This window comes from Thunnus albacares, chromosome 4, assembly GCF_914725855.1.
Source record: "Thunnus albacares chromosome 4, fThuAlb1.1, whole genome shotgun sequence".
Classification (NCBI taxonomy): Eukaryota; Metazoa; Chordata; class Actinopteri; order Scombriformes; family Scombridae; genus Thunnus; species Thunnus albacares.
In genome coordinates, this window is record NC_058109.1 from 28,700,798 (window position 1) to 28,710,757 (window position 9,960).

General features: G+C 39.4%; 2 protein-coding genes across 2 annotated transcripts; one reads left to right on the forward strand and one right to left on the reverse strand.

Annotated features, from left to right (window-relative positions):
* The first annotated feature begins 89 nt into the window (after positions 1-89).
* On the forward strand, positions 90-7,337 carry cdh27 (cadherin 27). The gene is made up of 17 exons (XM_044348564.1): positions 90-490; positions 1,150-1,272; positions 1,583-1,732; positions 1,859-2,000; positions 2,085-2,248; positions 2,626-2,757; positions 3,633-3,815; positions 4,020-4,333; positions 4,414-4,556; positions 4,686-4,910; positions 4,996-5,214; positions 5,475-5,596; positions 5,687-5,794; positions 5,995-6,096; positions 6,183-6,248; positions 6,344-6,430; positions 6,577-7,337. Exons 1-17 carry the CDS (start codon positions 470-472, stop codon positions 6,781-6,783), a joined length of 2,508 nt encoding a protein of 835 aa, XP_044204499.1. The 5' UTR covers positions 90-469; the 3' UTR covers positions 6,784-7,337.
* Positions 6,941-9,735, reverse strand: LOC122980498 (protein LSM14 homolog B-like). The gene is made up of 8 exons (XM_044348561.1): positions 9,428-9,735; positions 9,105-9,268; positions 8,877-9,006; positions 8,565-8,756; positions 8,359-8,436; positions 7,945-8,085; positions 7,717-7,843; positions 6,941-7,632 (listed from the first exon to the last, which is right to left on the reverse strand). Exons 1-8 carry the CDS (start codon positions 9,636-9,638, stop codon positions 7,476-7,478), a joined length of 1,200 nt encoding a protein of 399 aa, XP_044204496.1. The 5' UTR covers positions 9,639-9,735; the 3' UTR covers positions 6,941-7,475.
* Between the last annotated feature and the right edge of the window lie 225 nt (positions 9,736-9,960).

Consider the following 9,960-nt stretch of genomic DNA (forward strand, 5'->3'; position numbering starts at 1 on the left):
CCTGGTCATTTCAAGTTGTGTTAACATGTGTAGATAAGTGCTCTTCCGGACAGCATTTAAATATGATGCCTGAGGGAGAGCAACAAGCTGAACCTGCAGGGCAGCCTCATAAAATGATCTCTAACTATGTCAAGTTTGCTCACTGCTGGAACCACAACATGTATGTTGAAAAGAAGAGAGGGAAGATTTTTTTCAGATACCACACATCATGCACAGTACAAGGAAGATTTCAGAAAGATTTCGAAAAGTCAGATACCTGCATGAATCATTCAAGTATTAAGAAAGTTTTGATTAAACAGTGACGTGTCAAAGCTTATTATCACACGCTCACGCACGCCATAAACTGTGATTATTATATTCATGTATGTGGGTGTGTAAAGCAGAAAAGGCAGGGTCTTGTCTTCCTTTTCTCAAATGTCAGTTAAGCCATTCCTCAAACACTCGAAGCTGGATGTACTGAACTCGCATCATGCTCGGCTTCTTACTCCTGGTATGTAGCAACATCAATTTACATTCTTTCTGAAATGACTGTAATTGGAAATGTATACAATTATGGTATCTAAATTTTATAGATATAAGTTTCTGCTACAATACAGTTTTACTTAAACAGTAATATTTCTTCTTTCTTTATTTGTTGAATGAAAATGTGACACAATATTACTTTAGGTAATAAGTTAAGAAGGTTTATTATATCACCTATAAAATCATTCTTAAGCCTGTTTTTTTTAAGTTAATGTTATTTTCTAGCAATCTGCTGGTCTATAGGTTCAAGGACAGTTGATCTTTTAGTTTTGGTCAATGTCTCCCTGTGAGAGAGTTTAGATCAGTCAGTAATGGTATAACATCGACTCATTTAAAGCATTTATACAACAGGTGAAAAAAATCATTAGGTACAAGGTACAAATTTATGACGTAATACTGTGCTGTGGAATTTCCCGCTCCATTTCACAAGAGCTGGCTAACCATGTATGCGGAACTATGCTTGCCAACTATCAAGTGTATTCCCAAGTGTAGAGATGGCACACATTATAACCCCCCCTCCCTCTCCACCTTCCCCCACCCATCACCTCGAACAAACACTCCTACTTTGCATGTTATGACTTTCTTGTGAAGATCATGTTCCTCAGGTTTTGGTTGGTCCACTTTCAGATTTATTATTTGTCAAGTGTGACATGTTCAGAGCTGCTGAGCCGTCACCGAAGATCATGGATCATTGACTCCTTTACAATTGAGGAGGGGCAAACAGGGCCATTTCCGTATGTGCTGGGCAAGGTGAGAAAATCACTGAGTAAAGAAAAACTGGTCACACTGTGTTAACAAATAAATCACATCCTCTAAGAAGTCTTTGCACACATTTTCATAAATGCAACTACCAAACATTACCATTTGTAAGCAAAGCTCTTAAGACAATCAATTCTTTAACTAGTTGTCTTTACCTGTCTGTGATAAGCTTTAATTTGACACCAGCATTTTTTTTCTTCAATTCCTATCTCTTCATTCAAAACGTAGCTCATTAATTCTTACATATAGCAAATGCAGGATTCCAAAAGCCAACTGTAAAGTGTTTGCTGTTGTGTTGTAGGTTAGTATTGCGCGTGACTATCGAGTATACTTTGATCTCTATGGGCAAGGAGTGGATGAAGAGCCAATAGGAGTCCTCTCCATTCATAAAGAGTCTGGCAATGTGTCTGTCCACAGGGCTGTGGACTATGAGGAGAAGACAATGCTAAAGGTTAGACTCCACATGTATTACATACCAACATCTAGTTACATCAACTCATTTCTTATCCTTACTGGTGTAAACTTTACTTAACCTGATCTCTGTGACTTACTCTGAATCATATCATTCAATCTGTAGCTAAAATTTGAGGCCAGAAAGACAGATTTATCAATTGACACTAAATTAGGCCTTGAGATTTCCATACTGGACATCAACGACAACCCACCACGCTTTCAGAGGGATCTGTATGAAGTCAGTGTCAAAGAAGAGAACATACAAGGTAAAGAAACAATAAACCATATGCCTCTACATTTTTTACTCCTTTTTTGGGAGCAGTCTAAAGGGTTTTGTCATTTACCAACAGGCTCCAACCTCTTGACTGTGCTAGCCTATGACAGTGACCAGAGTGGGACACCAAACTCAACTTTCCATTATGAAATCAAATCTGTGTCTCCAAACCCTCCAAACACTGAATTCTTCATTGATGAGTCTGGAATGATCTCATACAAAGGATGTTTGGACCATGAGGCAAGTCTCCCTTTATTTAAAATGTCAGGATCATATGACACATGCAGTACATACCTAGATTGAGTAATAGTACCAATCCCTGTTCTGTGGGGTCTGATAGGAGAATGTAATACATGACATGTGGTATCTGTGAAAGTATGTACAGCATACTTCTGTATCCTATGTGAACTAAAATGAGTTGCAGGGTGAGTGAGTTTATCTATATGTGTCTCAGTGACACCGCATGTGTTGTTATATCACATTTTATGGATTTATATCTAAAAAAGGATATATGTTAGAACAAAATGATGAAGCTACTTTGCAAGGAAATGGGTGCAGGATACATTTATGAATATGGAAGAAAAACTATTAATCAAAATTAATTTGCTTGTATTAAGGTGGCTGAAATGTTTACTGTATTGGTGGAGGCAAAGGACCATGGTGAAGTGGTCAGCCTTTCCAGTTCAACCACTGTTGTGGTTCATGTCCAGGATGGCAACAACCACCTCCCATCCATCATCGGACAAACAGTAAGCAGTTGTCTCAGTTATAACATGCTCAACAACATCACAACACACACTTGCCTTTAATGTTACAACGGTGTATAGTGTCATCACATATTGCTGTTACCATCTGAAAATAAGACACAAAATCAAGTTTTAGCCATCTTTCTGACTGTCACTCATTCATCTGTTGATATTCTATAGTGACTCTTCTATGGCTTGATGTCATTGTCTATTATATTATAATTGTCCATTGAGATTTTGCAAGCAAGCAGAAAACCAACTATACAAAACAAAACAGAGTAATGGGTAAGTCAAAATAAAGAAACAAATGAAATGAAAAAGAAAAGGTTAATAAATAATGAACAGAGAAAGAATTCACAATATGTCTTAGAGCTGCATAATGACTTTTTCAGTGTCATTTTATAGGTCAAACAAATATGGATGCAAATGCATGTGGGTTTCTTTTTTTTTTCTTTTTTACTTTTTTATATCTGCTTATCTATTCTCCTGTGGAGGTTTTATTCTCGTTTAGCCAGTACGCAGTTATACAACCAAAAGAATAGTCTGCAAATATGAGTCTACATTCTCCAGGGATCATTCAAAATATTGCAACCTTGGGATTAATTTGCAAGAACTCACCATAGAAAAAATGTTATTACAAAGAATAAATACTTGTTTTAACTGACATTTTAAAAATCAGTGTTGCCAGTGTTTATACTTTTCATATTATAATTTTACGCTTTAAATAAGCCATATCAGCTCTAGTGTGTAACAGTAACAGTATAATTGATATTTGTCCAAACAAACACTTCTTAACACAGGGTGTGAACACTTTCACTAAGAGCTGTAGGAAGTACAAGTTAACTAGATTTCTTTTGCACCCTGGATTAATACTTTAGGGCCCCAGCAAAGTGAAGGAACATGAGACTGGGTCCTCTCCTCTGCGGCTGCATGTGACCGACAGAGACACCCGGAACAGCTCGGCATGGAGAGTCAAATACACCATCCAAGGTGACGAGGGAGAGCACTTCAAGATAGAAACAGACCCAGACACCAATGATGGAATCCTGACCGTAGTAAAAGTAAGTGCTGTTTGGCTGCATGCTTCACATTACAGTGACGCCCACTTCTAGTCCTACTACAAGCTTGTTTGTCATAATATGTCTGCTCCTGTTGACGTTAGTATTTTTTTAAAGTTGATGCTTACATTGAATCACAAAATGTGTTATGAATAATAAATATGAAAAATCAACAATTGAATTGAACTTCATATGGTTTAATATCAGGCGTTGGACTTTGAGGAAGGAGCACAGAGAGAGCTGTCCATCTCAGTGGAAAATGAGGCGCCATATTTCTCCTGTGAAGTGAAGGAGAAGACGACCTCAGGCCTCTGGAAAGTTGATACCATCAATGGTGATGATGCCGGTGCAGTTCAGCCTCCTTCTGTAAAAGTAATCATCGAAGTTGAGGATGTGAACGACCCCCCAGTGTTCAATGCGACTGTCAAAGAGGCCATTCTGGAGGAGAACTCTCCCACTGGCACCTGGGTAGAGAAAGTAACCGCTGTTGATCCTGACACCAGTCATGCAAGAGACTTTGTGTGAGTCAGATGTTTGTGTTAACGTGTTCAGCTCTTATCTATGATCACCTATAATAATGCACATTGTATTTTGTGCACAGGTACTCAGTAGGACATGATCCTGATGGCTGGGTGACAGTGGATCCCCACACTGGCAACATCACTACAGTCAAGTCACCAGACAGAGAGTCTCCTCATGTTGTTAACAGTGTCTACACCGTCTTATTGCACGCAGTGGACAATGGTAAAACTCAAAGCGTTGCTGGTTGGCATGGACACACACACTAAATATTTCTTACTTTCATGACCTAAGAAAGGTTTGATTCACATCTAAAACACTTTTGTGACACCATTTTTAAAAAAATTTGAACAGGTAAGCCACCTCTGACAAGCACAGCTACACTGAACATCCATGTGACTGACCAGAATGACAACGTGCCACAGCTGACATTAGACCATGTGGATGTGTGCTTGTCTGATGATCCCACCACCATCAACATCACAGCCTTCGACCTGGATGAAAATCCCTTTGCAGGGCCTTTCACATTTAAACTGCTGGGAGATGTCAAAGGAAAATGGACACTGAATCCTTCATATGGTACAGAAGACTATGCTATGTAGTTAAATATCACAGCGAACATTTCAAAAAACAACCATTACATTATGATTGTTCTTTCTCTTAGGTTATACAGCTGGCTTGGTGAAGGAGCCTGGTGTGTATGCTGGCAAACACACAGTTGATCTAGAGATCTCTAGCATGCAGGGAGAGTTTGGCGTTTACAACCTCAGTGTGACCGTGTGTGATTGCTCTGTGACACCCAACTGCCAAAACCGCAACGCTGAAATAACAGCTGCCTCCAGTTCAATAGGCATAGTGTTTGCCTCGCTACTTTTACTCCTGTGTAAGAAACTGAAACTTCTTTATCCCAGAAAAAAAAATATAGAACATAGTTTTTCACAGTCAAACACATTTTAGCTCTCAAATCCCCCCGACAATCTGAAGATTTCAATCATCAGTCTCACCAATAGACTTTTGTGTAATTTCACACCTTTACTCAGCATTAGAACAAGAAAGAACAAGGATATGGTAAAGGAGTACACCAACAAGAAGTTACATTTCAAAAACCACTAACTTATTTTGTCATCTCTTTCTCACTGACAGTTCTTCTACTGATAGCACTTGTGATCACCCGCAAAAAGGAGTTCACTGCTTTGCCGTATGATGATTCCTATGCAGAAACCCTCTTCCCGTCAAACATTGAGAAACCAGGAACAGACTGCAAGGTCACTGCTCAGAAACATTTGAAAACAAACCAGTTATACATTTTCAGATTTCCCTTTGTGCAAATATCTGCTACAATTTCTTTTTTCAAGGTTCCTGATGGTGTCCTGGCAGTGTCCACTGCCACGAACCAACAGGATTCATATAAAGGGCAAAGCCTGCATGATGGAGTGCAACAAATGAACAAAATTTTAACCAAGGTGGGTACCAATGAATGTGATATAGATGTAAACATCTTTCACCAGGGCTGAGCAAGGATTAAACTACAAAACCTGAAATAGATTTTTCTCGCATTTTCCAGTTTTGATAACATTGCTTGTAAAAATAGACTTATTATATTCAACAATAGGTGAGCATACAACACTTTAAATCAGCTGTTTATCACAGTTGCTCCTGTCAGTCTGTTCAACAGGATGCGGAGCAAAACGTCAACTACAAAGACGAAACAGATTACAGAAAGGAAAACGTTTCCCATCTGTTCAACAGTAACAACAGGAAACAGGTAATATCCCCAACAGTTGTCCAGGTCAGTTGAAGTGAATTCAAATATTCATGTTCCTCTTTGCTCCCCTTTTTTTCCCCTATCAGTCTTTCCTCCAATCTAAGACAAACTGGAATTCTCTAATAGCCAGTGGAAGTAACCTCAACCACCAGGTAGAGTAACAATTGTTGGCTTGAACACACTTTACTTACTTTAATTACTTTGAGGCAAAAGCAGAAGAAACTTAATTGGGTTTTTATGTGTACAGGTTCAGGGCTGGGGCACGATGAATCCCCTCTACAAAATGAACTCTAGTGGTGTATCGGATACGGCTCTCTTAGCGCTACTTCATTGGGTTGGTATTGCACACACAGTATCTGCTGTAGTTTAAGGGTAGTGCAGTGACTTGTCAAGTCTACTCTGCTAAATTAGGTTATAAAAGTGCATGTATGAGCATGCAGCAGTAAACTGTATTCAGTTTGACATTTTCCTTGTCTGCAGAGGCTTTCCTCACTTGAGCAGAAAGAGGAGGATCTGGGGGACTATCAGCCTCACCTCTACGCATATGAGGAGGACTCAGACAACCTCTCAGAACTGGAGAACATCACCATTCCTGACGACGATTCATTCATGAAATTGCTGACAGACCTGGGCCCCAAGTTCAACCAACTGGCTTCCATTTGCAAGCCACAACATTTACAAAACTGATCTCACTTTGATCTGTAAACTATTTGATGTTTGAAACTGTACAGGTTATGTTTTAATTATGTTTTAAGGTTAATGTTAAAGTTTTATATATATTTTTGCATGCAGAATGTTGATACTGTTTCCCTCTTCAATATGAATTTAGTACGAAAGAAAAGAATTTCCATTAATCACATTATTTAATAGCAACTGTTAAACACATGTTTCTCCACAGTTCATTTTACAAGTAGGGGGGGGGAAAAAAAAAAAGAAAAGTACAGCTTTCTGTCCTTTCAACTTTGAGAAAACTATCCTCTAGAGCAATCTGGAGTTACATTTGAACAATAAAGCAGACATAAGACTATAATACATACAGACATTTAGCAAAAAAATTAAATTACATGCCTGCTGGTCTGTTCAAAGACAAATTCCACATTGCATGTTTCCAAACTAACTGCTAATGAATACATTTGCTTCTAGCGTACAGCTGCTGGATTAAAAGAAATTTTTCTCCCATTCCATATAATAGAAGAGGTCCAAAGTACAATATTCCCATAAATGCACATTTGGGATAATGAGGGAAAAAAAAAAAAAAGACATCTTTGCTTCAACTGCTTCAAAAGTGGAAAAAAGGAGGTACTTTTTAAATAAGTAGAAAACTACAATATCAATTATTTACAGAAAATGTTAGCGCAAAAAAAACAAAAAAAAAACCTTCACACCCTCCCACTACCAACTTTTGGGAGGGGTCGCTGCTCAGTGGTGCTCTGCCCTCTGCGTGCTCGGCCCCTGAACCCTCTGCCTCTCAGGAGGCGGCCAGGCACTCCAAATGTTTCCATGTTCAACTTTTTCTCCTCCGCCCATGTGGTCCTCCTGAGGATGTACAGAGACAGCAACTGAGCATCACAAAACCCCCTGACGCAACACAAAGACAGACAGTGAAGGCTGAATAATCACCTGGGCTTAAGGTCTGATGAGATGTTGTCAAAGAAGCCTTTAGCTTTGTCGTAGTACTTATCCCCAGGACTTTCCTCCTCCTGCATACTCTGGCTGTCCAGGTCCTCCCCAGAATTTACCTTCTCAACTGCAGCAGGTTAAAAATGTCATAAACACACAAAAATGATTAATATTTTGTTGTACACTGAAATGGAAATGACTGATATCCTTTGAAATAAACATGCATACCTACAACCTCTTTCGTAAGATCATCTTTAAACTGGGCATTTGCAGTCTCAAAATCAAAATCTGACTCGAACTGCAAGGTTGTAGCCTTCGAGTTTTTCACAAGAAGCTGGCCTCTGCTTCGGGTCCTGGACCTGCGACTGCCTGCACGCAAAAAGCACCCAAAAGAAAACATTTAGACACACTACAAAACCCCACAGAAAAACTGGTTTACTGACCAGATAAAGCTGGTTTATCTAATCATGGATATTTAGTTTTGCAACTAACAATCTTATTGACAGATGAGACATTCGTTCACTGGACAGTTTGTTCTGCATTTCTGCCCTCAGACATTTCTTGGCAGCAGAAATTTCAAAACTAATATAGCTTCTCTGTCAGTAAGAAATAGCTTGAAAATCTGATTTTTATTTTGGATACCTTGTTTCTGCCTTTGTTTCTGGTTATCCATGCTTTGGCCTTGAGTCTTGGCTGCACTTGGCTGGGATGGTGTCCGACCTAAAAAAAAAAAAGTAAATTAAATGTTAAGATGTTTCTTATTTCAGCTGGATTAAATAAAAATGGAATGCAAAGCAATAAATAAAAGATGAGTGACTTGGATGTAAGAGACACATAAGTAAGCTTACCGGTGGAAATATTCTCCTTCTGAGCCCGGGAACCATCCCGGCCGGAGCGTTGGGTTGGACGAACAGTCTGTTTGCCCTGTGGCTGGGTTGAGGATTTCCCCCTTTTCTGGGCAGCACTGGCCAATGGCACGGTTTGGACAGCCTGCTCAACTGTGGGAGCTCTTCTGGCTGGGATTCCTTGAAAACCTGGTACTGCGTGAACAGAAAAATATATAGTGGTGCAGATAAAAAACGGCCTCAGACATTGCTCCAGCAGAAAGCCTAAATATACCATCACTGAGACATTGGAGGGGTAAAAAGAGGTCACTATACTTAGGCCCAGTGCTGCATTGTACTGCTGGTTGAGTAGAGAACTAGCAGCCAGCTGGTTGTAGGTGGGCATCATGTCCCTGTATGGACTCCAGCGTGGGTGATATGCAGCAGAGGAGCTTCCAACAGATGACTAAAACAACAACATTTAAGACAAATGCACTTGATTTATCAGTTGTGATTATGACTTAATACCAAATACCTCAGCAAAGTGGAAATGCTGCCACACACCTGTACAATAGCAGGGTCACGGGGCAGTCCATGGTATGGTTTTGGTGGTTCGGACACAGTGATATCCTTTATGTCACTTCCTCTGAAGATGATGTATTCATAGATTTCATCTTTGGGTGGCACTGGTTTATCAGTGTGCCGGTCCTCTGTGCCATAGGATTTAACTATTGAAAAATAAAGATAATTGGGAAAAAAAGTTAAGTTTTGTTTAATCTCCAGCATACTTACTTCAGAACTTAATATAATTAAAGATAATTGTCAAAGAGAACAAAAACCCACAGGTGTAGCCAAGGCCTGGGCCACACTGCAAATAATCAACCTACCTTTGGCTAAAGCAACCGTGGACCTATCTGTGTCGACAGAGGACAATATTCCTTCATAACGAATCTGTGCCTTGGATATCAAACTTATTTTACTGCCAATGTAAGGAGTTCCTGCTCTAGCAGTCATGTTTGCAGCAAAAAAAAAAAAGTTTTCAATTTGATTAGCAGCAGTTAAATCGCAGAGCATTAACCCACGGCACACATCAGACATTAACTAATCGACAATGTGCGCAATTAGCTGGCACCTGTGCGATTTATAAGATTGGCACGCGCCTCTGCTGGGTCACCTGCGTATAAAAAGGGTTAGTTTCTTTATCCAACCGGCGCACACCGTGGAAAAAAGTCCGGTGATTCATGTTGCTGCTTATTTCACTCTATTTGATCATTTGAGCATAATGACAATTTGATTATGATGTACCTGCCCCACTTTACCTTCCCACACCTCAAAATGTATTATACCCTAAATTAATAGAATATGGAAAAGATGGAATGGCAAATTATAATGTATTTAAGATATAAATACATAATACATC